The sequence below is a fragment of the Chaetodon auriga genome, chromosome 2, assembly GCF_051107435.1.
Source record: "Chaetodon auriga isolate fChaAug3 chromosome 2, fChaAug3.hap1, whole genome shotgun sequence".
Lineage (NCBI taxonomy): Eukaryota > Metazoa > Chordata > Actinopteri > Chaetodontiformes > Chaetodontidae > Chaetodon > Chaetodon auriga.
This window is the reverse complement of record NC_135075.1, coordinates 6,946,890-6,974,507: the sequence shown is the minus strand read 5'-3', so window position 1 is coordinate 6,974,507 and position 27,618 is coordinate 6,946,890. Positions and strand designations below refer to the sequence as shown.

At 43.1% G+C, this 27,618-nt stretch overlaps 4 protein-coding genes and 1 long non-coding RNA gene across 5 annotated transcripts; 2 read left to right on the top strand and 3 right to left on the bottom strand.

Annotated features, from left to right (window-relative positions):
• The first annotated feature begins 1,720 nt into the window (after positions 1-1,720).
• Positions 1,721-3,308, top strand: LOC143332999 (uncharacterized). The gene is made up of 4 exons (XR_013078250.1): positions 1,721-1,883; positions 1,977-2,035; positions 2,107-2,172; positions 2,297-3,308. It is a non-coding gene; the product is annotated as an uncharacterized LOC143332999 (long non-coding RNA).
• A 1,463-nt stretch (positions 3,309-4,771) lies between these two features.
• On the bottom strand, positions 4,772-11,604 carry uqcrc1 (ubiquinol-cytochrome c reductase core protein 1). The gene is made up of 13 exons (XM_076751550.1): positions 11,478-11,604; positions 8,844-8,984; positions 8,599-8,685; positions 8,344-8,473; positions 7,984-8,182; positions 7,628-7,707; positions 7,405-7,520; positions 6,955-7,098; positions 6,377-6,537; positions 6,175-6,260; positions 6,000-6,088; positions 5,413-5,488; positions 4,772-5,317 (listed from the first exon to the last, which is right to left on the bottom strand). Exons 1-13 carry the CDS (start codon positions 11,538-11,540, stop codon positions 5,253-5,255), a joined length of 1,437 nt encoding a protein of 478 aa, XP_076607665.1. The 5' UTR covers positions 11,541-11,604; the 3' UTR covers positions 4,772-5,252.
• Positions 11,605-12,367: 763 nt separating this feature from the next.
• On the bottom strand, positions 12,368-19,089 carry LOC143333470 (tubulin monoglycylase TTLL3-like). The gene is made up of 15 exons (XM_076751519.1): positions 17,967-19,089; positions 17,662-17,826; positions 16,596-16,679; positions 16,385-16,488; positions 16,113-16,284; positions 15,977-16,023; positions 15,686-15,814; positions 15,488-15,602; positions 15,295-15,390; positions 15,017-15,212; positions 14,759-14,907; positions 14,437-14,680; positions 13,468-13,727; positions 13,073-13,248; positions 12,368-12,967 (listed from the first exon to the last, which is right to left on the bottom strand). Exons 2-15 carry the CDS (start codon positions 17,768-17,770, stop codon positions 12,611-12,613), a joined length of 2,238 nt encoding a protein of 745 aa, XP_076607634.1. The 5' UTR covers positions 17,771-17,826; positions 17,967-19,089; the 3' UTR covers positions 12,368-12,610.
• A 267-nt stretch (positions 19,090-19,356) lies between these two features.
• hmces (5-hydroxymethylcytosine binding, ES cell specific) lies at positions 19,357-22,635 on the top strand. Its single transcript, XM_076751527.1, has 6 exons — positions 19,357-19,545; positions 19,764-19,907; positions 20,013-20,210; positions 20,566-20,720; positions 20,798-20,990; positions 21,107-22,635. The coding sequence occupies exons 1-6, from the start codon at positions 19,357-19,359 to the stop codon at positions 21,311-21,313; spliced, it is 1,086 nt and encodes a 361-aa protein (XP_076607642.1). The 3' UTR covers positions 21,314-22,635.
• On the bottom strand, positions 21,525-26,635 carry LOC143333490 (ras-related protein rab7). Its single transcript, XM_076751539.1, has 6 exons — positions 26,290-26,635; positions 24,296-24,358; positions 23,956-24,082; positions 23,562-23,780; positions 23,249-23,377; positions 21,525-23,166 (listed from the first exon to the last, which is right to left on the bottom strand). Exons 2-6 carry the CDS (start codon positions 24,346-24,348, stop codon positions 23,071-23,073), a joined length of 624 nt encoding a protein of 207 aa, XP_076607654.1. The 5' UTR covers positions 24,349-24,358; positions 26,290-26,635; the 3' UTR covers positions 21,525-23,070.
• Positions 26,636-27,618: the final 983 nt, after the last annotated feature.

Below are 27,618 nucleotides of genomic sequence, written 5' to 3'. Positions count from 1 at the left end.
TAGAATAAAAGGAAAAGCAGTTGCTCAGCAGCAGCATTTGCTCACTGAGTTCCAGTTTTGATAACATACAATAATCAGTATGAGCTCTTTTTATTGATTCTGTAGACTTCTCAGCTCTGACTTTGCGTCGTGACAGCCATCGCAGCTGTCTCTTTGTGTAGCATCTTGAAAGGTTTGCCAGGTATGACATGGGAAAATTCAATCATGATGCTGGACACTGTGCATTGTTTCCACTTCTAGGAACATAATGTATGAGTACACAAATCTGTGTATTTACAGAACACTGAGGAGGAGAGCAGGGCAGTGTTGGGAGCTTATACAGAGGAGCGATCATAGAGGGAGCCCTCTGTAGAATAACAAGGAGGAAGGGGCTGTCAGGCCCAGGAGGGAGGCTGCACAAGACAAAGCCTTCCTCCTTTCCTGAGTCACCTCCAGTCCAGCCCATCAAGGGACATATCCTCATCTGACTAATGATATGAATATTACAAGTTCAGCCTGATTACAATAGCTGGGCCCTCGGGGGCCCTCGGGATTACAAGCCATCTCAATTAACCTCAGATAAACAAACATGGGTCACATGGGCAAACGCTGATGTCCCGGGTCGCATACCAATATTATAAGTTACAGCATGACGCAGGGCTACACGTGGATCAAAGATGATGTCATCTCCACGATTCAATATACAGCATTCTGTATACGTTACAGCGGGTCCTTGTTCATCATTCAAGCAGCTTACTGACGTAGTTTCATCGTGTGATAAAATCAATGCATCAGAGAGCATCTCATCACATTGACATCAATCTGACTGATCTGCACACTGAAGTCTGCAATATTGTTCAATTCTAAACATATTGTAGTAATTGGCAGCAAGTACAGACTGCAAAAGGACAGTAGAGGGACATTACAGTGGCAAAATGCAAGTAGGTGACCCACATGTCAGCCCATAGATCCCTGATTAACCTGGGGCCCGTTTCACAAAGGAGGTTCAACAAACTCCGAGTCTAATCCTGAACCCTGAGTTGATCTAGCCTAAGATAGGAAACTCCGAGTTTCCGGTTTCCGGTTTCAGAACAGGTGATTTGAGTTAGTTCAATCAACTCAGAGTACGTTAACTCAGAGTTAAGCGCGTGCACCACGACTATAAAAAGCCAGCATCAATGGAGCCCCGATTCGACGAGTCACCATGGCGACGGGGAAGAGGAGGGCTGCGTTTTTTACCTCACTGGAACTCGAAATCTTAATGCGCTCATAAGGCGAATTTGAGCATGTTTTTAGAAAAAAGTGTAACACCGCTGCAGCTGCAAAAGAGAGGGAGGCGGCGTGGGGGAACATTGCTGCTCAGGTCAATGTGTAAGTTTAAATGTAGTCCTTTGCAATCACAATAATATTACAGGGGAAAACTGCTTGAATGGTAGCTCATTAATTTATTTCATGTAGGTGCAATCCCGCGGGGGAGAAGCGCTTGGCAGCAGCTCAAGATGAAGCAAAAAACATTGTTCAAACAGGTAAGACACGGCATAATTTAATGGGGGTACCTCATTTTGATCATGTGTTATATTGTAAAGTAAATATTAAGTGGCTGTTTGACTGTGCAGTTGTTTTATGACCAACATAATGCTGTTTTCACACACATAAATGTCTTCTCATCTATATCATATTCTGTTAAATAATTAAGCTTATTTAAAATAACACAGACTTCTGCTCAGCCAACAGAAAGAAGGCAGATGCCCGTAAAACGGGAGGTGGCCCAGCACCGCCACCTCTAACAGAGGCAGAGGAGCTGGCCCTAAGCCAGAATGTAGGAAGGCCAGTGGCTGAGGGAATCCCTGGAGGGAGCTCATCTTCAGAGCTCACCCCCCAAGACACAAGTGCCTTTATAAAATGTAATATGTCTAGGCCTATATATCTCTTTTAAGCTTATTCATAAAAAATATTTATTTCCCTTTCATGTCTTTTTTTTTCTTCTGTCCCAACAGATTCTGATGGTGCTATCTGCCTGGTGGAGCCCCCTCACGCCACAGCAGACCTTGTAACTGTAAGTAGGCAATACTCCAAAGATTTTGCCAAATGGTAGTTTAAGTATACTGAAACATATCACTCATGTAGGATGAAGAGCACGAGGAAACTATGTCTGCTGCCTTTACAGAGGGGGATCCAGAAAGGCCTATAGAGGTAACATCTCGATATGTTACTGATAGTTCTCTTCCTATTTACATTTGTTAACATTCTGGTGGAATATAGAGTGTGACATTTAGCCTACACTGAAGTATTAACACATTCTTATCCTTTTTAACAGGGCATGGCTGGGCAGCAGCAGGAGAGTCCCTCAACTTCCACTGCACAGATTGACACAGTGAGATGGATGTTCAGTAAACACCAGAGGTTCATTCTGTGGAATTCATGTTCAACTGTATAATTTAATGCCCTCCTTATGTATTCCCAGTTACCAGTAAAAGAGATTTATAAAATTCACCTGCTGAAAAAAAATACAGAAAACCAACAAAGAAATGCAATACTTGGACCGCCAGATTAGGAGGGCAGATCTCGAAATTGAAATACTGGAGCACAAGTTAGAGGTGGGTGCATGGTCACAGGTGAATTATGTTAAATATGTTAACTATTGGAACATTAACTAACCTAGCTCTTGTATTTGTAGGAAATAAAGAAGACCAAATGAAGTGTGTATTGTGTCTTTATTTGACTGCTGTGGTGGTGGTGGTGGTGGTGGTGGTGATGATGGTGACTCAATCTCTGAAGTGATCATGGCATATGGTGTCTCTGACTGCTCTGCCGTCCTGCATAGCTGGCAGGTGGATGGGGTCATCATCAGGGTCTTCAATTTGTAGGGCAGGGTGTTGCTCTCCTCTAATAGTGGCAATATTATGAAGAACAACACATGCCACAATAATATCACAGGCCCTCTCAGGGGTCACCCTGAGGCGACGTAGGCACTGGAAACGGGCTTTCAGTAGGCCTATGGTCATCTCCACCCGGGCTCTCGTCCTGCAGTGAGCCCGGTTGAAGTTCTGTTGAGGGCCTGGTTCAGGGTCAGGGTAAGGGGTCAGCAGCCTCGGTTGGCATGGGTAACCTCTGTCACCCAGCAGAAGGCCATCAAACTCTCCTGTAATGTGTAGTGGACACATCAGAGTATGTTAAAGGAGGGGGACAAGTGAATTATATTGTGCAAATCTTTAGGCTGCTTACCACGTTGCAGTCTGTTGCTCAGGTTAGACTCGCGATAAATCCTTGAGTCATGAACAGACCCAGGCCACTTGGCCTCCACATTGGAAATTAGATTTGCTGCATCACATATGATCTTGACAGTGCAGAAAATGACAGATGTTGAACTATGATGCAGTCTTTAACATTTTGAAACAGTAGTCAATCTACACGTACCTGCACATTTATGCTGTGAATGGACTTCCTATTCACATAATCGGCTTCATTATGTGAGGGAGCCGTGATGGGGATGTGTGTGCCATCTATGCAGCCAATCACACTGGGAAATCCTGAAAGAAATTAAAATTACTAATCCCAGTCTGAGGTTGCAGCATGATGTCATTAACGGAATATAATTTAAAATTGATTTGGATCTCTACATCATTCACCTGCAATCCTGTGGAACTCCTCCTTGATGGCTCTGACAGGTTTATGTCCAGGGAAAACCACAAAGGTGGGTAATAGCCGTTTCAGGGCGAGGCACACTTTTCTGACCGCCCTGCATACAGTTGCCTTACTCAAGTGCTCTGCATCTCCGACGTTATACAAAAAACTCCCATTTGCAAAGAAACGCAGCGCAACACACAATACCTGCTTGGATGTGAGAGCATGACTCCGGCTGGTAATGTTGCAAATGTAAGGACGGATTAGGTTGTGTATGTAGATGATGGACTGTGACGTGAAACGGTACCGTTCAAAAAGATAATTGTCTGGAAATGCCAGAACATCTATGCGCGGTCTGATAACCATCTCCCGACGAATATTTAATTCCCTGCGCAGTAAAGCTGCACCTTCATCCACGGGATCGTTGTCAAAAGGACATGCCATGTTAGTGGAAAAGTGCCTACTGACTGATTTTTTTAAATAACAGACGGCAGAACTATGTTATCCCAAAACTCGCCTGCTGACGAATGAATGAGGAAATCAAATACCGTGTGTGGAGACAGAGAGAAACTCGAGGTTCATTGAGAAAAACCTGGTCCCGACCAAGTTAGGTTCATAGAGTCTGTTACTATGGTAACTGACCGAGAGCTTAAGTTACCCCTCTTTCTCTGGTTTGAGTTACCTCCCTTTGTGAAACGGAAAACTCAGAGTTTCCTTCATTTCAGGCTTAACATGTTTAATCAGACAGAACACAGGGACAACGACGAGAGGATATGTGTGCTTTTAGGAGAAAAATGAAAGTGCAGCTGTGTGCCTATCAGTGCCAACTCGTGTTCTACAAACCTGAACACTACTAGACAGACACTGAAAGTCTTGGGGCTTTCAGTCTTGGCAGTAATTGTAGAATCAAATACGGGAGAGACAAGGCTGGTAATTTCAAACTGTACTTTTAAGATTTATATTGTGTAATGTGACTGATTATGCATCACAATGTACAACACTTACAAAATGAGGTCAGTGAGGAGCAACAGAACATAAGAAATAAAGGGATGAGTCTAAAAATGGTGCATATAAAGAACATAAAGAAGCATCTAATAATGTAATATGAACTGTGTTGTGTACTTGAAACTTTGAGAAGTTTGGAAAGTGTACATATGAATGAGACAAACCATGTTTTACAGTATTTTTATTTTGTCGGAATGAGAGCTTCTGTTATGTACAATAGTGGACAGAAACAAACGTTACAGAAATTATAAATATTTTCTTGCTCCAAACTGGTTGTTTTCTGCACCAGCTGTACTGTGTCCAATAGATGATTATTTAATATTCAAGTCCACCCTGTCTCCCCTCCCCTCTCCAGAACAGTACCAGGTGAAGAGGACCTCTGTAGTACAATCAAGAGGTAACAGATACATAATTACAACACTGACACTGTGCAGACTTGCTGCCCCTCTTGGTGTAAAACAGAGTGATCAGTGAGTGAGTAACAGAGAGGTGGGGAGAGGAGGGAGGGTGGGCGGCTGCCTGCGCTGTCAAGCCACAGGTGGACAATCCTCAGGTGTTCACTCTCCCGCAGTGATGTCAAAGTGGTGAGGCTGATGAAGATGAGGAGCAAACATAGGACACTCGGAGCAATAGAACAACTTATCTTAAAACCTCAGCCAGTACATGGCACTGCGCATTCTGTTGTAGTCTGGTAGCTGCTCAATAGGACCTGGTGGAGAGAAGCAGGAGGGAGAGATTAGAGGACATTATCACAGCGTGGGCCCTGATGTTTCCGCAAAAGGACAGACAAAACACAGAACTCACCGACAGCTGCCACAGCAGGACATTTATCATAGATATATTTGGAGCAGATGTCACGCACCATCCTGGGGGTCACAGCCTGAAAGGGAAGTCAGAACTCTCATCATGGAGACAGACAAAGGCCTTGACCACACGCGCATATGGACATTTTTGAATTCACCCTTAGTGTTAGGGGGAAAATTCTGAGCATGCCTACTGAGCTTATTTTCCTTTGACAGCAGTAACTTCAAAATACAAACAATAATAACTAGTTATTTACTTATTTGTAGTTATTGCACACCTTTCAGGCAGAGAGCCTGGCAGTGCTAACCAAACAAACTAACTGGTAGTCCGCTACTGTTTCAGATGAATGCTCATTACACAAAGCAATAATCTGCATGCATGAACTGAGGTGACCGTTTCCCAAAAGTTCCATTTTACATGTACACACGGATACACAGAAACCAGACATCTGCACTTCATGAGCCATTTAAAAAACCTCTGCGTGTGAATGGGACGGCCTAGAACACTGAACTAGTTTAGCCAATGCTGAAAAAGAAGAATTTTATCTTTCAATACTACAAATAGTGCAGTTCAAAGTGTCAACTCACGTCGATTCGAGCGTCCCACTCTGCCAGAGGAATACGCCGGCCGTAGTTCAGGATGTGTCTGCCAATGTCGTCACAAATTGGTGTTGTTCCTTAAAGGAAAACAGACATGTTGACTGGTGATTCTGAGGAGTTTGCATGTGTGTTTGTGGAAATGCATTGCAGGCACGTTATGTACCATTGAGCTGTCCAATCAGGCTGGCCTTCAGAGCGTTCTTGCCTCTGGCTACATCACTCTCTGTCACCGTGGTACACAGGTTCATCCTGCAGGGAGCACAAAGAGAAGGAAATAAGACGAAATATGTGCATTGTGCTGTAGTTAAAAATGACATGATGCAGTTATGGGGTGTGTGTGTGTGTGTTCTGGAGTCAATACTGACCAGGCATTCTGGGACCAGTGCATCATGTCTTCGATGTGGTGCTTGTCAGCCACAAAGTGGATTCCCAGGAGGCCGGTGTCACTGTAGGAGGAGTGGAAGGCCTGGAAGCTGTGACACAGGTTTTCCTCCACTGCCAGGCGAGCCAGACGGCTGCTCAGATGCTACAGGTGAGAAGAAGAAACGGACGTCGATGTTCACAGTCACACCAGCACCGGGTAATTGGTTTAATATCAGCAAGAGTTTGAACAGAAAAATACGAATATGATGAAATAAAAACTGACTTTTACAGTTCTGTGTATTTTTCAGTACATTAAACTATAAAATATGTAAAATTGACATTTTATCCAGGAATGGGCAGAATGACAAAACCAATTTTTTAGCATCTGCAATTAATTTCAGGTCTTGTTCCTCCCAACAGGTCCAGAGGCAGGGGTGAGACCCCTGACCCAGGTTTTCAGAGAGGATCATAGTCTACCCCTCAATAATGGCCACTCAAGACATTAACAACCTCAAGTGGGCAAAGCTTAAAGGGGACACTGCTGAACTGATAAGATGAATTCACAGCGCATTTCACATACCTTTCCACCACCATAGGTGAGGTCAAAGCTGCCGACGATGGAGTTGGCCACCATGAGTGGCACGATGTCTGGGCTGGCAGCACTGGCCCCTTCCACAGCGATGGCAATGTGCGCCAGAGGAAAAGCATCATCACGCATACGGACCTGAGGAGAGGCAGGAGGAAGGAACAGATCAACAAAACAATTCACCGTGACAGTGGAAATAATATCCCCACTCAAGCTCTCTGCTCCACCACAGGCCAGAATCACATCGAATGCATCAATCTCAAATAGAAGTGAATTAACTTGAAATGAGTCTGTAACTGCTGCATTCCTGTTATATATGCAAGATCAAATTTGATGAATTTCTGCAACTTGTCTTGATAATGGATTAAAAAACTAATGGTTATGCAGAGGAATAAAACAAAACAAAGAAGAATACTTGTGCAAAACACTCTCAACAAATCTCACTTCACTGCCTGTAAATCTGCAGGGTGCCAACACAGGGATGGCATCTTCCTCATATTCAAAAGGCACACCACTGAAGTGAGATTTGGCCAAACCGACCAGCTCCTCGTGGTTCACACCTGTAGAGGAGACACATCAAATGGACACAGTCAATCCGGGAAAAGCAGAAATTCACAGGCAGCCAGCAAAACTCCTCACAGTGTGTGTTCGGAGGAAGAGGACCTACCTCCAGCAGCAGCCAGCACCATGCGAGGGGCTTTGTAGTGGCTGTTGACATAATCCACCAGGTCCTGGCGGGTCAGAATCCTGGAGGAATTGAATAGAATATTAATGGTGACTTACATAATGGTGCATAATTTTATATAGTATGCTACAGACATACCTAAATGTCCAAAATGTTACATAATGACAAATTGAGACTGCCATAATCAGTGCATCACTAGTTTTGAAGCCATAATTAACATCCTAATTTGCATCCTTACAACACTACACTGTTTGACTTTGAGCTCTGAGCTCTGAGATCTGAAATCTGAGACTGTGACTAATATTTAAAAGGATGTGCGTGATGTGTGTCCCGCCTGCCTGGCATTGCTGGGCGGTCCCAGCACACTCTGTGATAGAGGTGAGCCCTGGAAGGCTGTGGCATGCAGCAGGTCCAGGCAGACATCTTGGAGGTTATTCTCGACTTCCTCTAGCTCACGCAGCAGCACACCCCTCTGCTGCTCAATGTCCGCCTCGTTCAATGAGCAGCTCTGCACCACCTCTGACAGCAGCTCCACGGCTGGGAAAACACAGAGAAACAATGATTGTTCACAACTAAGAGAGGATATGTTCACACTTACTCTTCACGTCTTGATCTTGCAAACAAGAATGGGTGATATTCTACTACAATGTCTCTGAAATCAGAAACTTTATTCACTACTTATAAGCAGGTCATCTTACCTTTGGGCACGTCTTTGGCCAGGGTCTTCATGTAGTATGCAGTGTGCTCCCTGGAGGTGTAGGCGCTCAGGTGAGCTCCCATAGACTCCACCTGCTGCTCTAGGGCTGTCTGAGCGTGCTTCTTGGTTCCCTGGGAAGCGAGAGCAAAGGTGTTGGCTAACAGGTAGATATAAAAGTTCCAAATGAGACTTTAAGGTTCCTTGCAGAGTGGAAAACTGGAAAACTCCACAGGTCATGAAGTCTGCTAAAGTCTACCTTGAAAGCCATGTGCTCCAGGAAGAAGCCTGCCCCATTGTTCTTCTCACTCTCATAGCGACTGCCAGCACTGATCCACAATCCAACCTATGACAGGGAAGAAATATGTTAAGGAATGGAAAAAAGTTAAACTGCACCTCTCATTTATCACACACAATTTGATGTCAGTGAAATGATGAGTCTATAAAGCGCTATGAAGACCTGCTGCATGATTGTAAATAGACTCCCTATTATTGAGTTCTTACAGTGCATGTGGCATGTCCAGTCTCCTCAGACGCAACCCTGAAACCATTGTCCAGAGTAGTTAGGCGAGTTTCTGGGGCTCCCACCAGGCTCTGGGCATAGCTAACTGAGGCTTGTCCACGCCTCAGAGACAGCAGGATGGGCTAGACAGGTAGAAACACAAGGAGTCATTTTAAAATCCTGGATATTTAAAAATTCTGACTTTCTACTCCCATGAAGCACACTGGAAACCACTTTTGCATATTTCCATCCTCCATATTATGAATCCATTGTGCACATTTGAAAGTATTCTAACACTAGTTGTGGTGTGCTGCCTGGTTCAGTTGCTTGCTATTTTCCTTACGTAGCAAAGGACACTTTATTTTAGGTCCCATTTGTTTGTTTGTTGGCAGGATATCTCAAAATACTACAACATAGTACACTTTAGAAAGTCTTGCCATTTTGTACTGCACATATTCAGCTGCACATAATGTGGCACATGTATGCCTTGATTGCTAATAATATGTGATACATGTGAACTACTGAACCTTTGCAGCCAACTCGTGCTGCCCCATTTACATGCAAAGCAAAAGCAGAAATGTTTGGCAAAGGACAACATCTAAACTTAAGCCTGGCAGCTGACATTGACACCACTACCACATTCTCCAAACCACCAATGAAATGACTAAAAATAGACACAACCAGTATCAGTATATATCAGGTCAATTGTCTACTGTAACATATCCATTACACTGCACTGTAAGGTTATAGTTGGGGTGGATGGTACAGGTGTCAATGCTCTGCCACAACATGGATTTTTGTAATACTGTCACACCATGATAAACGTTTCAGCATATTGAAATGCACGTATTCATGGAACTTGTGTCACATCCACTCACGACCATTTTCCTAGTCAACGCAGAGGTAACACTGAGATGTGAAAGGTAACATTATGAGCAATGCATGCTAATTTCTCTATTCTTGACTGCAAGAACAACACAAAAGTTTTCATCTACTCCCACCATCCAAGGAATTTGAAGAGGCATTTGTTGTCAGAAACAACAATGGGAAAACTGTGCTCTACTCAATTTACTTCGTAGAGCTTTGAGGGCCAATAACAAAGCAAAATTTTATTATGCTTAAACTTTTATTATGGCAATGACAGTATTACAAAATCCATGTTGTGGCAGACTGACACGACTGAGTCTATTAAGTCTACAACTTAGCCTACCTAAAGAAGGTATCTTGAATAGTTTTAAATTATTTCTGAGATCAACCCAAAATGACAATGTTTATTATAAATGTATACAGAAACAGTTGCGCAATGATTTGGATTTTCCTGCAAAAACTAGAAACACAGCTAAAGCTAATGTGAAAGTAGACACTGCTCACCTCTATTTCACATAATGTCACCGTGTCACTGTACATGTTTTCACGTTATTGTTCGACAGGGTGCAAATATGATTATTCCACAATCACATATTTTGACGATGATCAATAGTTCCGGATTGCCACTACCAGCATCTGCCTTTCCAAAGTCACCGTGCTAACGATGCTAGCCGAGAACCGGTAGATAGACGGAGACTCCCAACTGAGTTCGCTCACGGACGCGTAGCCCCAGGTGGTTTAGACGATCTATCCCGCCGGATTATATTTCACGTATTATCAAATATATATACACTGCCCCCTGATTATATTTCACGTATTCGTGTCATTTATAGCATATATTATGTATTGGCACACGTACTATTTCTTAACACCACTCCAGTAAGAATAACACTACTGGATAAAACGACGGCGGAGTATGCCAGTCGAAGCGGCAGTAATGCCAGTAACAGGACGTTCTTGGCCAGTAATAGGACTGGTTTGCTAGTCCGGAGTTGTTGTTCGCTCTTTTCTACACGCATAAATTGTCGGGAGTTATAGAATCTACACGCATAAATGGTCGGGAGTTGTAGAATGGTCCGGAGTTTTCGTTAGCTCTGCGGTACAAGTTAGCAATGTTGTTAACGGAAACGGAAAGAGGATTTATCCACCACTTGTTAAAACGTAACGACAAAGTCAATTCATAGGCTAATGGTCATACTGTAGGTGTATTTGAAACAATATGTCACTAATTATATGTCAAATACACTTGTACGTAACAAAAAACTAACATAAAAAAAGATAACTAGCTCCGTTATATGTCGGTGGGCTCGATAGTCTGGCTAGCGGGACAGTGCCGACCGGGGATAGTCCCGCGTTGGGGTCGACAATCAGGGAATCCCGAGAACCTTAGCCGCGATATGAGGGCAAGTGATAACTTTACAGCTGCTGACCTTGTGAACGGCCAAAGGCAACTGAAACGATGACCAGCTAATCTTAATAATACGCATGTAAAGTGGACGTTACAGGTTAAGTGGTTGTTACAAGATGTATTTCTTCATTTGACAGGTGACCTTGTATTCACTGCTAGCTCTCTTATGCTAACCGGTTAGCTAAATCCTTCCCGTCTCTGTACAGCGGCCAGCCCGGCTAGCCAGTTAGCATGTTAATTTAGCAAGCAGGCTAAACCCTTCGATTACTTCCAGCGTTACGCCAGAACAAGAAAAGAGCCCATGATGACAACCCCCTTTTTACAAACAGCATTTCTGTTTGTCCTATAAATCTGTACTTACGCTGCGGTTTTTGGCAAGGACTCGACCCACGGTGCTCCCGACTCGGCACACGGACGCCGCCATTTCTGAGGACGGTTACAGAAGGTGGGAGCCTCGGCTGTTCTCGTGAATTGCTTCTTCTTCGCCGTCACCTGAACATGCGTATTACCTCTGCAAGTGGGTACTACCGCCACCAGCTGCTCGTTTTGTGGTGTTGGGGGTAAGTCAGTGGGTGAGAGTTCCTGTTTCCACTCTGTTGTATATTGAGAACTTTATCGCATTTTAGTAATATATTCTTTCCTGCAGGTGTGAAAGACTCATGCTTCATCAGCTTTAATTCCTCTCAACTCCAGCATGAGCTGTGACCTACAATAAACAATCAATTCCAAAACCTATTAGTCTTCTTGTGGAATACAACAGCAACTTGTGGTAATTTTATCCAAATTCATCATGCCACACCATCACCTGCTGGCCTGAGATGTGTGTTTCTGTTTTTCCTGCTATATTCTTAAGAAAAATCTCTATGTCCCTTAGGTGTGGGATATTTGCTTTGAGCACTGTCAATTAGTCAGTGCAAATTCTTGCATTCATTGCCTTATAAAGCCTTGCTCATCATTTCTCCTTGTGCATTATACTGCCGAGTATAATTGTTAAAAAGTAGAGTTCTGCTGTATTTAAATAAAATGTTGACTATTTCCCTTTTTTTCTTAGCACAAGTTGTAAAATCTTGAGTTCAGATTCATGGGTGCATTCAGCAATTTACTGTAATAAGGGGTTGGTCCATCCAATCACAACATGGTATCAAGGTGAGGGGGGGCGCTGTGGTGTTAAATCAAATTATTGAATCAAAATTGCTTAAAAGAACTCATTGAGTTACAGACAAGACATTGGAATCTGTTAAATTCTGACTTTATTATGAGGTAGGCCAAAAAAAAACCCTGAAAAAAGAGAGTTCAAACTGAAGAAGCCTGTGAATAATTTGGTCAGCATACCTTCTTTTAAAAAGCCTTTTAGGACCTCAAAGTGCTGGTGGCTGCTGGTTTGGACTGTTTTGGATCAGTAATCTCCAGAGACAAAGGAGGACTTTGGTGCTTCTCTTTGGTACATGGTTGAATTTTCTCTAAGCAGACTTTTGATACTTCTGGTGTCCTCTTTCACAAAAACACAGAGTGAGACTGTGTACTGAAGGGCAGGTGGATGGACTTCACGGTCCTTGGCAGCTGAAGAGTGAAGGTTTCAGTCGGGACCGGCACAGGTGGCTCAGGAGGAAGAAGAGGAGCAGGCAGAACCCCTCTGCTGGCATTCCTCAGCTGCATCTCTGCACTCTTCAGCAACAGCTTCGGCAGAGGTTTTACTTTATCTGCAGCAGGTTCCTTCTTCTTGATGTAGCCCCGGTGTTTTGGTGCTGAATGGTTGTAGGTGCTCAGTGGAGGAAGTGGGCAGGGGCATTTGATCTTGAAGCCCTCAACGAGCAGGTGGACTCCTACATACTGTGGCACCTCGACTGCTGCCTAGAGACCAAAGGTTACATTGAAAGCACTGTGTATCACCCTCATAATTTGGGTCACTTGGATGTACAGTATAACCCGAAGAGGAGACAAAAAACTCTTCCTCACCTGCCTATATATGAGCTTAAAGTCTCCAGTGTTTGCAGTGCGGTCTGCTCTACGGTCCAGGACAACTCGTAATGTGTCTTCCTGCACAGCAGTGCAGAGGCGGGCTGTCACAGGGGTGGAGGGAGCCATAGTGGGACTGGCATTGATTTCTATGAGCCATGGACGCAGGTTACAACCTAAGAAAGACAAAACAACATGTCTAAGTCATGGTGAACTTCCTTTTGCTGTCATAGTAAAGGTACACAGACATATTAAACTAAACACAGAGAGAAGAAATGAGTAACAACCAATGTGATTTTACAGCTCCTGAAAAAGCTGTTTTAAAATATAAGACGATGTGTATTGACACAGGCAGTTTAACATATCCCATGAACTTTAGAGTGATTAAATCCTACCCAACATGAAGTCGGCGCCATAGAGCTCAAATGTGTTTTTGCGTGACTCCATCAGATCTTGAGTTGTCTGTAATGCGTGGATCACAGCCTTCTTCATCCCCGGGACCACTACAGTCTGCCACTGAGCTTCCCGGCCCTGCTTGGACAGAAAGGTCTTGAACTGGTCATCAGACCACATGTTGTCTGCTGGGATACCTCGATGACGTTGTTGGGAGGGCCTTAGGTGCTTCTGGATGGAGTTATTGCACAGATGGACAGAGCTGAATGGATGGGGAGGCCAAAATGGAGAAATGAGTGACAGGGAAAGAACTGAAGCATAATGAGACACAATGAGAGATATGATACAACTCTGTCACTACTTTTACTCCCCAGTTTGCCTTTAAATGACTTCTAAGCTATCTTCTCTTTGGTTATGGTCATATTTAGCATTTGAACAGACCAAAGCACGTGTAGTTCCAAGGATAAAAACACAAACATCTCATTATGAATTTCAAATTTAGACCTGCATTTTCTCTATAACTCTATCAAGTTATAAGAAATTAACTGGAACAAAATATAGAGCTGAGTGGGTTGTTCATAAAGAGTATTAATGTTATTCTTACAGTATTTGTTTGGCATATTTCTCATTTGTTGCTTAAAAACTTGTGCAGCATCGGTCTGGGTAGAAGCACTCTTGTATATACTATAGGTGAGCAGGTGTTGTAGAGGCAGTTTGGGGGTTGATTTGAATATTACTAATGTCAAGAACAGCAAATACACGTAAATTTGAATATACCCTGAGGATAACAGCTACTTTGATGCCATGCACTGATACAAAATCAGATCTCCCGCCAAAACAACAAGCATAAACATTCCTTACTTTGTATCTCTCTCTCACTTCCCCTTTTTCAAATTTAACGTTCATCAGGTTTCACATCTGCTTCTGTGTTTAATTTTTCTCTTATGTCTTTATCAGTATCACTCTCTTACCTGTCCAGTGTATCTAGTGAGTAGGGCTGCGTAGAAAAGCGCAAGTAGCACTTCTTATAGAACCACACAGTCAGGGGGTTCCAGTCAGTGACCAGGAACCACTGGCGAACATCAAATTTGGTGCCATGGACCAGCAAGGGTCGCTCAAGGTATTTCTGCACCACCCACTTGCTCTCCTTGATCAGAGTTGGATCACAGTCCACAAGCCTGAGGATCTGATCCAGACGCTTGGCACATTTGATACCTAGAAGGCAGGTGTAGCAGGTCAGCCAGGACTACGGCAGACATTATGTGAACTGTCTGACAGTGTCTGACTCCTCACCTCTGCCCCTGGACATAGCTCCAGGTTTGATGATCCAGATGTTGTGTATGCCATCTATGTCCAGCTGTGGACTGATCTCAACTAACCTCTGTAGCATGGCTTCACAGCAGGTCACAAAGTGATCACTGTTTTCAATCTCTGCTCCGCCACTGAGCAAAGAAACAGAGGGAGGGACCATAGTGAGACACTGAAGGATGCTTGGTTTACCAGTTACCAGTTCACCAGTTTGCCTCTCACACGCACACACCCTGTACTCACTGAACAACAAGGTAGTAACTGTCAATAAACTCCGCCCACTCCTCCTTTGTGAGTGTTTGTGGTGTTTCCAAGCTTATGTCTATGTCACGATGCTCTCGACTCTCCAGGAACTCCCGGCATACTTTGAGTGCGTTGTCAATCATTTGTGAACGGACTACTGGCCTCGATCGCTGTTTGCTTCCTCTCATCCTCTGATCTGACGGTGGAGCAAGAAAGTGATGTCTCTCTTTATTTAGCTACACTGGGTAAGTACACAGTCATGTGAGAGATGCTCATACTCTGAATGCTGTGGCTCATTGCCTGTCCCTGAACGCCCCGCTCCCTCTCCACAATGTACTTCAAAAGACTGGCGCAGGCTGTCCTCCTGTAGTCCTCTACACAAAGCACAGAGACAGAGTGATGTGAACTTACTCTAGTAATCACTGGATATAATTTTAATCCAATCTGATGGGCCATAAAACCAGATCTGACCAATGAAAGCATGCTTCTCATCCTGTGCTCCTAGTCTGTAACAGCGGGGGAAGAAGGTATCTGGGTCAGCTGAATCAAACCAGTGCAGGTTCCTCAGGTTCACACACAACCCCACCTGACAAACAAAGACAAACACTGATGGTGCGTGTGACAGGAGACCACGGTCACCGTAAGAATGATAGAAGCAGATATGTCTACCTTGGTAGTGAAGCTGCCTGCTTTTGCGAAATGATTGGTAATCTGTTCTTTTTGCAAGCTGTTGGTGTTGATTGCATCTCTACGATTTGTCCAATAGAAATAAACCATTTCATTCCGCACCAGGCGAGACTGTAAGAGCAGGGGGAAGGAAAAGAGCTGAATCTGGGTTTCTGTTGAATTTTGCTATTACGAACCTTAAATTTCCAGGATGGTTATCAAGGTAAGCAACAGTCTTTTACTGGCTGTTCACCTTAGCCTCATGTTAGCCACAACATTAAATATCATTTTTACCATAAGATCATGCAGTCCATCTGGATCCCGCTCTTTTTCGACAATGTCTGAGAAGAACAAGCTATGTTACAGACAGAATCCAAACCCAGTATAATATCAAATGATATCTGAACAGTCACACCTTCATCTAGCTCACCGTCATCGTCATCACTGTCATCAGCATCATTGGCGCTGGTTCTGCCCTCATCGTTGTGATACCGGTAAGCATGGTGGTTCGGGCGGTGCACACGCTGCTCAACCCAGCCTCTGGCCCTCAATGCTGTCCTGATGACAGGGTAAGGGCCCTGGACAGAGAATACCTTATGCATCTGCGCAGACACACAGGAGACACAGAAATGATGGACAACTTCTTGGACCAATAAGCAATGAACGTGACCATGGACATACATGTTAACACATGTAACTCACCTTGACAGCTTGGTCTACCAATGCTTTGGCTGTCCTGAGTCTCTCTGGGTTAAGAACAGGTAGGCTGACAAGACTGCGATGAACTTTGCCCTCAGGAGGTGTAGCTGATGTACACATATGCACACACACACATGCACACACACTTACAAACTGCTGCTGTAAGAGTTAATGTTGCAAGAGTATCAGTTGTTTACTTGCAGGGTATGCCTACTTGTTTGTGGGCTGTTGCCCAGGTTGCATTGCTGGACCACGGGTGTGACCTTCTGATCCTTAGACCAGCCTTCTGTTTCTCCTGCTGTAACATCAGGAGCATTCTGTCAAACATCTTATGTCAGTACAACGGGCCATTCCACATCCAAAAAGTTCCTAACCTACCAAAAGCATGTTTACACCCAATGGAAGAAAGAACATGTCACATGTAATTTTGGCATATCATAAATGGCCCAGCCTTCTTCAGTGGCACAACATGCCAGCACAGGGCATTTCATTGCATGAAGGACAAGAGGCAGGAGAATATTTACAAATCTTGCAATGTGCAACAAAGCATTTACAACTGTCATACACATAAACTAAAAAATGTCCACACATTGGCTGATGAATGAGATATACACCTAAATGCACAAAACATAAACCAAATATAGCCGACACTATATATGCACATATATGTAATAAGCATACAAGGTAGGTTTACCACTGCAAAGCCAAAGACAATGTAACTAAAGCTTAAGACATGGCATCTTCAGCTTGAAGATAAAAAGAGCAATGTCATAAAACTTTAATACATGGCCTCTGAGTTGAAACATTTGGCCATCTGTCCTGACTGTGACCTCATGATTAATTCAGCTTTCCTGATCCATAAGCCGACTCTATGATTACAAAGTCCAAGTCCTGCAGAGGTGTGAAGTGATACAGTAGGAAACTTTCATATTTCAGTGTAGACATGGGTCCCTCAGCAGCAAGTTACAATCTATTAAAGGCCCAATCCATACTTTTTGACAATGTGAAGTCATAAAATGACAAACAAATGAGATTTACAAATAGATGAGAATTAAGCATTTGGTGTGTTTCTCATCCGGTTAAAAATGCAAATATAGGCACGTGTTATTGATACAAGAATTGTCAACCAATCTGGGGTCAATACATATTTGCAATCCTGGTGGGCCACCTTTGACTAACACTTATAGAAAATACACCCCAGTGAATTCCAGAATTATTTCTCTGGTCTTTGGGATGCTCAGATAGGGACAGTGTTTCCTGTGCTGCTTTCTGTCTCTCACCACTGTCTGGGCATGGTGTACAGCGTCTATCAGTAGCCTGGTGTCCCTCCTGGCCTAGATGGACAGACGCTCTGGACCTGGTGGCCTCCATACCAACAACAGTTCTCATTCTTCAGGGGAACCTTTTCTCTTGCTCTGCTTCATGGTTTGGTCTGGCACGGACTTCTGCAGAGGACAGTCTAACTTTTATGGGACAACAATCATAAATGTATGCACAAATGTCACACAACTAGTGTGTACATATACAATGATTCAAACTCCGTAAACAACTGCACACATCTCTGGCGACTTGTACATCGGCCTACCTCTGAGAGCAGTGGACTGTAAAGTGGGTCAAATTCCTGTCCAGAAGACAGCTTGGCTACACCTGTCAGGTTTGTACACCAGGCAGGGTGTGATACTCAGTCTGATTTCCTCCAGTCACCTGTTGAACAGAAGCCCAAAACTGGACACATGTCCCAACAACAGAAATGCTCATTCAAATCCTATTAACATTATACATTGAAATCACCTCAGCCACAAAATATTTAGGATTTTTTTTGTTTTAATGCCACCACAGGTTACAAGACTTTCTTTTTTAACTTTCTTTTTTTGTTAGTTTAACTAGCATCACACACTTTGTGAAATGAACCACAGCTCTCTCTTTCTAAACTCACTGGCAGCTGACTTCAGGTTAAAACCTAACACAGTCTGCTCTGCTGGAATAAGCTGCTGTATGTTACAGCACGTCTGTCCTGTTGTAAGCACACCTTCCCCATCTTGGTTTAGTGTTTGTTCCTCTTACCTGCTGAGGTCTACAGGTGTATTAGCTCTGGTGTCCGCTGAGTTTCACTGGAAGAACTCAAGGTGCGCCGGACTCTCGACCTGTTTTTTGTTACCATGGCTACGTCAGGATAGCACCTGATGCTAACCGGATGGTGAGTTTTCTGCAGACGTCAAGGTCACAAAACTTTAAGACACACACACAGCCATGCCGTTGTGTCCTTTGACATGTTAAGACTGTATCACACAGTGTCAACAGACAACATTCAGTTTGTTTATCCAGCACGTCAGTGAAAATATTCGACTCCCTATTGGAGATCATGCTAACATTAATGAAGGCGATGGAACTCATTAACCTCTGAATTCTGCTTTTTAACTTTTGACACTTGCTGTTTAATTTTTTAATACGGGGATTTAATTGCACACAGTGGTATTGCTACTTTCACGGGTGTATACAAGTTCGAAGTAACTACTTCTTATTAACTGAACTCTTCTGGTATATTTGAATATGTTCTTTTACGTTGCATTTTGAAAATTTCTCTCCGTTTCGTCGCCATCTTGGATCTGGCACACAGGGGAGGAGGGCAGTACTGCTGTACGTCAAGTGTCACGTGCGCACTCGCGCCTCAGCCTTTGCCCAGACAAATCCCCGCTCTGCATTCAGACCAGCACAGCTGCACACACACACACACACACACACCGAGTGCAACGGCACATTACACATATATCATAACATTTGAAGACAGGTAAGCCGAACAGTGTTTTTAAGCAGTTCCTTTACAGCCAGTAGAAAAGAAATGCTTTGTTTCTTGAAGTTAACTTAAGCTAGCATGCTAACACGGTAGAAGTATTTCCGTAACGTTGCGTAGCTTACCGTTGACCTACATTTAAATTGTTTCTCAGGTGGCTGAAAAGTTTCGCTTGAGCCGTAAAATGTGCGGAAGAACTGCGTGTACTCTTGCTCCGGATGAGCTGAGACGAGCCTGCACCTACAGAACCCGAGGAGGGCGGCGGAGACAGCCCGGCTGGAAGGATGGAGACGCGGACAAATACCGACCCTCGTACAACAAGAGCCCCCAGTCCATGAGTCCCGTCCTGCTGTCCCAGAGGCATTTTGATAAGGTACGAACAACTTTATCTGTACAGCTGTGTTTGCAGAGTACGATTCAATGCAACACCACAACCTGAGGGCCAAATCAATGAACCACAGACGTAAACTCGTCTGTCACTCTCTCAACATTATGGACGCCTAGTTAAGGTTGTCCTGAGAGGTTATTGCGTTGGATAGCACTATATGGTGCAGGTGCTCATGTTTTTTATGTGCACCTGTGCATCTGCAGAATGCTCCTGCGGATGAGCGTGTTCTGGCATCCATGCGCTGGGGTCTGGTACCTTCCTGGTTCAAGCAGAGTAGCCCCAGCAAGATGCATTACAGCACCAGCAACTGTCGCAGTGAGAATATGCTGGAGAAGAAATCTTACAAGGTGCGTTAACTTTTAGGCACTTCTGATCTTTCTTGTTTTTTATTTCTTGGTCTGGGTACTGGGTGTATGCACACAGCATCTAATTACTTAGTCGTCTCTCCAAAGGACCCCCTGCTTAAAGGACAGCGCTGCGTCATCCTGGCTGATGGTTTTTATGAGTGGAAGAAGGAGGAAAAGAACAAGCAGCCTTTCTTCATATACTTCCCTCAGACTCTGAGACCCAGCCAGAAAACAGATGATGACCCAGTGACCTCAGCTTGCAATACGAAGAATGTAAAGGGGACCTCCCCCGACTGCACAGAGGTTCGTTTTGAGTTTTCAGTAGCAATATAAGCACCACAAACATGCGCTTTCATCCAAGACAGAAGCAGAGAGAATGCAGCTGTGGCGGAAATTACCACTGCAGAAAATATCCTGTGTGGGAGAGGAGCCAAAGCAAATGTGTGCATGTGTCCACCAGGTGGTTCTTTAGCATTCAAAATGTCATGCTACACACAAACTTGCTTTATGCTTTGAAGTTAGTGCCAGGCTAGGCAATGTAAAAAAACTATTACAATACCAACAAAATCTGTCTCATTTTTTCATAACATCTGCCAATGTTTACTATATAAAAGATATTGTGACCATGCCGCTCTGCTCTATGCTCTGTGTTGGCCAGGAAGGAGAAACCCCAGGTGAGTGGACTGGATGGAAGCTGCTGACTATGGCAGGATTGTTTGACTGCTGGACACCGCCAGGTGGTGGAGAACCCCTTTACACGTACAGTGTAATCACTGTGAATGCTTCCCCTAACCTGCAAAGCATCCATGAGAGGTAAGAGTAGTTAATTGAAAAACATGCTCCTTTTTTATTCGTGTGAAATCCTAAATTATTGTGTGGTTGTGTTTAAGGATGCCAGCAATCCTGGATGGAGAGGAAGAAGTGAGAAGATGGCTTGATTTTGGAGAGGTGAAGCATCTAGATGCCATGAAACTGCTCCAGTCAAAAGACATTTTGACTTTCCATCCAGTGTCTTCACTTGTTAACAACTCACGCAACAACTCTCCAGAGTGCCTTCAGCCAGTGGATCCGAACAGCAAAAAGGTATTCAATATACTGCAGTAATATACTCACTGTGGTTGGAAAATTTTAGTGGTACAGCTTCAGTTGTCAGGCAAAAAGAGATGTTTAAGATGACAAATCTGACCCTTCACCCCTAGGAGCCCAAGCCCACAGCCAGCAGTAAGAAGATGATGAGCTGGCTGACGAGCGGTACGCCATCAAAGAGAAAGAAGCCCAACGCATGTGAGAGTAAGGAAGATCAAGAGAGTGAGGCGCAGTGCAAGTCTCCAGGAGCACAGTGCAAGTCTCCAGGAGCACTTCCGCAGTGGCTTCGGGGAGCCAGTAAGAAACCAAGAACCAACTGAAGATATGAACTAGGACTGAAAAGTTTGCTGTGTTCAAAAGACCGTTTAGGTCTAATTTATTGCACTTGATTATTTGGACAGGTATGAGAAAGATTCATGTTGAGGGTTTCTCTTGTATTAGTAACAGTTTTCTTTGTTGTAATAAAATATGTAACACAGATACTATTTCATTTATAAATGTTATCAATAAATGTCAGAAATAAACACAGAATGATTTATTCAAGATTTTTATTACCCTTATTACTTGAAACGCAAAGACATTTTGAAACAATGTAGATGCTATGCATTTATCATATTAATAATATAATAATGATGAATGCCAATACTTCCCCCCACATTTTTTTCTTCTTTTAAAGTTACAGTATGTATGCTATCTTGTAATCTATAATGCATTTCAGAGTTTTAACAGAGTACGAACAGACAGTTAAAGATCTGATCGGTTAAAAGAAATGTCAAGCACTTAAACTGTTTGCCAACACGAGCAACTGGCAGAGTCAGATATGGAGATATACAACACAACTTTTTGCCTTCCCCCCAATGACTGTGAGGTTTGCAAATATACAAAGTCTTGCAATAATTGACAGTAAAAAGAAATGTACTAGCTAATAGTACACAGTTATGAATGATATTTATACTTGAGAAAAGTCTCCTCTGCAGGACTATCAGGTAGAATGACATGCTGTCTTGATTTGGTTCATTCCCATGTCAAATGTTGTACCAAGAATAACTGATTACTACAAGACAAACCTTGTTTCCCCAAATAGAGGAACAGCAAATACCGTGTTAGGGACAGCACTTACATCAAGGAGCCGAGTCTGGATTCACACGATGTCGTCAACCTGAGCTACAATTGCATTTATTGTGGCTCCAAAATGAGATGTCTGAACAAGTATTTCATTACTGTGGATGACAGGAAAAAAAAAAATCTGTACACACTAGCCCGACAGGCTTGTCATCAAACTGGATTTTCAATTCGGCACCAATTAGCGAGAATCAGCAGACGGCATATGAATGTGATCCACACATGCACCTTCACACGCTCTGATCCTTCACTTCTGACCCCGTCCTAGCATCAGACTCTTTTTAAGGTTGCATGAGGTAAAGTGAAACCATGGTAACAAGTGTTTTTGAGAGTGAAACAAATTTAAGCCACAAAACAAATGAGTAAAATGGGGAGAGCAGTGTTTCCTCTATTCATGCAGCAGTGGTGGGCCATTAGAGTAAGAAAACAACCACCACTGCTAAAGAAACTGATTAAAAAAAAAAAAAAAAAAAAAGCAAACAAACAAAAAACTTCTAACTTTACTCATTAACAAAAACAAGTATAGAGATGATGATAAAGATAATACTTCAATTTACCACTTAAAGTATCCAAATAAAAGCAGTTAGAACCAAAACTGGATATGAAAGGAACAATATACATGGAACCGAAACTGAGATTAGCCCAAACCACCACCGCCATGAAACAGCACATGGGGAAACACTGGGAAGTAATAAGCATCATACATGTAAATTCCATAATGTTTCCTTAAGGTGTTCTTTGGGCTAGGAGACTCATTTTATAGAAAATGTGTTTTGTATACATAAGGAGGTGAGTGCAGCATGTTTGTGTGTCGTAGTATACTCTATGAGTGGGATGCTGCTCGTATGTTGGGCGTTGGGGATTAACACAGTGGGCCATGGGAAAGGGGATATATCGACAAGGCAAGACAGGGTAGTGAGGGCGACGGCAACCCCCCCGAAGACCTTCAGCGTCCTCAGCAGCTGCAGGTCTCCGCTGACGGCTTGGCTCGCTCGTTCCTGTCCAGCTTTATCGGCTCAGGGAACTCATTGTACAACTCCACTTCGGTCTCCTGAAGTCAGACAACACAGAGGAGTGAGAGCTTGTCTCTGCGACTGTCTGCTCTGCAGAAACGAAAGATGTTAAAAAATTACCTGTTTAAGGGCGTTGCGTGCAATAGTCTGGAAGGCCTGCTCCACGTTGATTGCCTCCTTGGCGCTGGTTTCAAAATACGGGATGTTGTTCTTGCTCTGACACCAAGCCTGTGCTCGCTTGGTTGTTACCTGAAAGACAAAGGAGCTGATGTTATATTTGGAAACATCAGGTAGAAGAGAACGACTGTTTAATCCAAGCTATTTCTGAAAATGCTCCATTACTCTGAAGTTTAAACAAAACATTTACATCCCAAAAACGAATAACCCACAACTGCACTGTTGCACTTCACATCATGTGATCATCTGAACTCACCTGTCTGTTCTCCAAGTCAATCTTGTTGCCCAGCACCACAAAGGGGAAATTCTCTGGGTCTCGAGGACTGGCCTGGATCAAGAACTCGTCCCTCCAGCTGTCTAGAGTCTTGAAGGTGTTGGGTGCTGTCACGTCAAACACCAGGACGCAGCAGTCTGCTCCACGGTAGAACGCTACGCCTAAGGACTGGAACCTCTCCTGACCTGCTGTGTCCCAAATCTGAGTCACAGAAGAGAGAACACATGGTGTGTTTACACGCACAAAATAACGTGATACTTTGACTGTAGTGTTCAAAGATCTCCCCACTGTGTTTACTCTATGTGTTTGATGGCTGATGTGTTTCAATGAGAGATAAGTTAGTGTGACATTCCTGTAAGTCCTCTTTCCTCAGTACCTGCATCGTGACAAGTCTGTCATCCACCATGACTTCTTTCGTCAGGAAATCAGCACCTATTGTGGCTTTGTATTGGTTACTGAACTTCTTATTCACATACTGGTTCATCAGTGAGGTCTTGCCAACTCTAGGGGATAAAAGGACAACATTCAGAGATATGATGGGCAGAAACCAGTGAAACAGAAGGACACTGTGATGAATTGACTGGTGAAAACAAAAAGGTCCCTTGCTTGCTGCATAACAGTGAGTGTATTATCATCAGACTAGAATCAATACCCTAATTAAGTGTTTTCTTTTCAATAGACCATAAGCATCGCTCCTACAACTCAACATCACTCACCCAGAGTCTCCAAGAATGATGACTTTGAGTAGCACTTTCTTCCTTGACGTCATTGTCCCACAACTGTGAATACAGGGAAAAGCACATAAGAGGGGAGAAGAAAAGAAGCAGATTAACGCTGAAATTGTTCTAACAAGATGGATTCAGCCATGCCCGACTGACGACCTGTTTGATATGGGCCGACAGGTTTCACTGAAAGATAATCGGGTCTGGGTCTCGAAATACACACTCCAAAGAAATGGACCAGATCTAGAAATGAAACCAAGTGCAATGTCTCCAATATTTGAGCTTACTTTACTTCCCAAACAAAGAAAAACATAGTAATAGTTGTAAAACAATGTGCTGCACCGCACCGTACCATGAAGCCCTAAATACAATTCATGAAACAAACAATTCACTATGGTTTTGTTTTTTTCAAAATATGTTGAACAATGCAGTGCTGGGGTAGTTGAGCTGAGATGACATTTGCTATTTTTGTCACCACAGCTGCTTGTTTTTATTTCACTGTAAAGTGGTGATTTTGTGATATTTATGCTGCTCACAAACCATTCAACAGAAAAAAACGTCATTGTTTCAGTCCCAACATTACAATAAGCTGAAAACAATAATGGAAGACGCCCTGTTACTCCAAAACAGAGAGAATGAAAGCATGAATCCTATCAATCATTACATGCACAATCATTTTCACTAGTGGTTAGTCTGTTAATAATTTTCTGAATTAGCTGATTAACTGTTTGGTCTATAAAATGTCAGAAAATGGAGTTTCCCAAAGCCAAGGATAATGTCCTCTAATGTCTTGTTTTGTCCACAACCCAAAGATATTCAGTTTAGTGTCTTAGAAAAGTGAAGAAACCAGAAAATATTCACTTTTAAGTAGCTGGAATCAGAGAAATTTGATTTTGCTACTACTCAAACTGATTGTTTTCAAAATAGCTGTCTTTTCATTTAATAGCTGACAACTAGTCAATGAACCGATGCTGCTCTAATATACTGCAGGGCATCATGATGACTTCCCAACTGAAAACTGAGTGAAACTGAAAGCATATTTAGGTTAGACTTATTCATGATCCCCATCATCAAATGTGCAGATTATTTCTGCACTAAAATCCATTGCTAATCACACATTCTCATCTTTGTGCCTACTCAAGACACCACCAGGCATTTCTGACCTTGGCTGAGTCTGCTTTGTAATAATAAACCACCTCATACAAGTGTAATGACCAAAGTCCAAAGTCCATTTACGATGGGCTTTAAAACCGCCTTTCCATTCGAGTCAGACCTTGATCAGAGCATTATGACAAAAAGAGATTAGTCCCAGGTTTTATCCACACGTCATTTCACTTTTACAGCCCCTTAAGTGACTGAAAAGCTATGACTTGAATCCATATCAGCTCTACTCTGAGGCAAAACTAGCATAGGGCTCATAATCTGCACCCCATGACACTGTGTCAGGGACTGATCACATGGTTTGAAACACAGGACTAACGGAACCATGACTTGGCAAGCATGATTAGCACAGCGAATGCGGTAGCTGGATTCAATACACATCCCGGTATAATCCATAATTATGATCATCCCATCGACCTATGCTGGTGTGAATAATTCCACTTTACAAACTGTAGCAGAGAGTACTGTCCCAACACTTTACCTCACGACTGTACAGACATCAAACACACTTGAAAAGGGTTAGCAAGGTAGAATAAACATAACATTAGGTGATCTAATGCTACAGAGCGAGTTAAGGTAATGCAAGAAAGCGATTTAAGATGGCCTGGGGAACAGTATCATCTTCAAATAGTGAACCTTTTCAAAACAAGTAAAGCCAGACGTTTTACATACCGTGTCGACTTAGAATTATACCAGTGACACTTGTTATTTTAAGCTAACGTTTAGTTAGCTGAGCAAGGTCTATTATGTAAAACTTAGTAAACGACAGCTATATCTTTCACATATAGCGCTGGCAAAACCAGTAACTAAAATCAAAACAAACCAACCTGAGCGCCGATGATGCGGTAAAAAAGATCAAAAGTGGACTTTTCCTCCGCCTCGGTTGGAAGCGTTAGCTAACGCGCAGGCTAGCTAACGGGCTAACAGCTCCTATAAATGTCTGCCGTAAGAAAACAACACGTTTAGAGCGTCGACAGCTAAACAATCTCCGATAGCTAGCCTCGCAGCTAACTCTGCTTATCAAATTCAGAACTGCCACCGTCGACGTATAACTCCCTTCGTGTAACAGCAGCGATTTGGTACAATGGTCTGCTTCGTCCCGTTCCCGTTGACGCTTGCTTTTCCTGTCAAGCTAACGTGCTAGCTGCTAGCCGAGGCGAGCTCACTTCCTCCAAAACAACCTCTGTCGTTGAGGGCTGACGTCACGCGCTGGTCACACCTTGTTCCACTGGACCCGAGAAGTCACACGAACACAAATGTCACAAATTATAATTTAGATTTGATGACATCCATCTGTCAGATGATATACATGGTCATACAGCTTTTAGTACATAATCAATACATAACAATCCCGACGGCTGAATGAGTCATGGTCTCAAATTAACACTAATACTGCGACAAGTTCCAAATAAAAAGATGGAAATCCAATGATCGCATTATGTCTGACGGATTCAATAAATCAGTTGTTATTGCGCAGCAGATCAGAAAATGAGAATTTAACTACATGCTTTCTATGCATTGTTGTAGGATATTGTGACTGTTTATTACAGAGTTTACAATACATGCTCCTACAGATACCCTCTCCCCACTGATGCTGTGACTAGTGCCTCATTGCTGTCCCTCACTCCAGATTTTTCCAGCTACTGGTAAGGTATCCTGATATCCACCCAGTGAGGAGCCAGTCTTGGCTTGCCATGGCTCATTTGTTTCTACGGAACTCAATTCCCAGTTACATTTAAGATATTTAATGCAAACTTCTTCTTCTTTATAGCTACATTACCTAGCCAATTATGTTTGTCTCCTGTGTATAGATTGTGTTGTAATACTGAGTTTCTAAATCAACTTTCATTTACATTTTCATTTATTATGATTATCTTTTGCTGTAAATAAAATGCAAACCCACCACCTAAAGATGAAGTTTCTGTTTTGTACTCCCTTTAACATAAATTTTCATTACCACTCATTACTTCAGTGGTGTGATGCCAGCTGCTCCGCTCAGGATCACTATGTCTGACTGATACCATAAACTCCAAAGTAACAATGTGCTATTTCCTCATGGGCTGACGGTGAACTTTGTTATCTATCAAAGCCATTATTTGTTAATCGATATATTCACAATATATGGACAGACTCAAAACACTTCAGTCACACCCGAC

What these genes read in the sequence shown, in the direction of transcription:
- uqcrc1 (XM_076751550.1), bottom strand. Translation starts at nt 11,540, where the DNA reads ATGGCGGCGTCCGTGTGCCGAGTCGGGAGCACCGTGGGTCGAGTCCTT. An exon ending in TCCTTGCCAAAAACCGCAGC is followed by an intron (nt 8,985 to 11,477) that starts GTAAGTACAGAT and finishes CTACCTGTCTAG; the next exon opens with CCCATCCTGCTGTCTCTGAG. An exon ending in GGCCAAAGACGTGCCCAAAG is followed by an intron (nt 8,183 to 8,343) that starts GTAAGATGACCT and finishes GTGTTTTCCCAG; the next exon opens with CCGTGGAGCTGCTGTCAGAG.
- LOC143333470 (XM_076751519.1), bottom strand. Translation starts at nt 17,770, where the DNA reads ATGAGAACTGTTGTTGGTATGGAGGCCACCAGGTCCAGAGCGTCTGTC. An exon ending in CAGGCAGCTTCACTACCAAG is followed by an intron (nt 15,603 to 15,685) that starts GTAGACATATCT and finishes TTTGTTTGTCAG; the next exon opens with GTGGGGTTGTGTGTGAACCT. An exon ending in TTAAGCTCATATATAGGCAG is followed by an intron (nt 12,968 to 13,072) that starts GTGAGGAAGAGT and finishes TTTGGTCTCTAG; the next exon opens with GCAGCAGTCGAGGTGCCACA.
- hmces (XM_076751527.1), top strand. Translation starts at nt 19,357, where the DNA reads ATGTGCGGAAGAACTGCGTGTACTCTTGCTCCGGATGAGCTGAGACGA. An exon ending in TGGAGAAGAAATCTTACAAG is followed by an intron (nt 19,908 to 20,012) that starts GTGCGTTAACTT and finishes GTCTCTCCAAAG; the next exon opens with GACCCCCTGCTTAAAGGACA. An exon ending in CTGCAAAGCATCCATGAGAG is followed by an intron (nt 20,721 to 20,797) that starts GTAAGAGTAGTT and finishes GTTGTGTTTAAG; the next exon opens with GATGCCAGCAATCCTGGATG.
- LOC143333490 (XM_076751539.1), bottom strand. Translation starts at nt 24,348, where the DNA reads ATGACGTCAAGGAAGAAAGTGCTACTCAAAGTCATCATTCTTGGAGAC. An exon ending in ATCATTCTTGGAGACTCTGG is followed by an intron (nt 24,083 to 24,295) that starts GTGAGTGATGTT and finishes TTTATCCCCTAG; the next exon opens with AGTTGGCAAGACCTCACTGA. An exon ending in TTGACTTGGAGAACAGACAG is followed by an intron (nt 23,378 to 23,561) that starts GTGAGTTCAGAT and finishes TTTGTCTTTCAG; the next exon opens with GTAACAACCAAGCGAGCACA.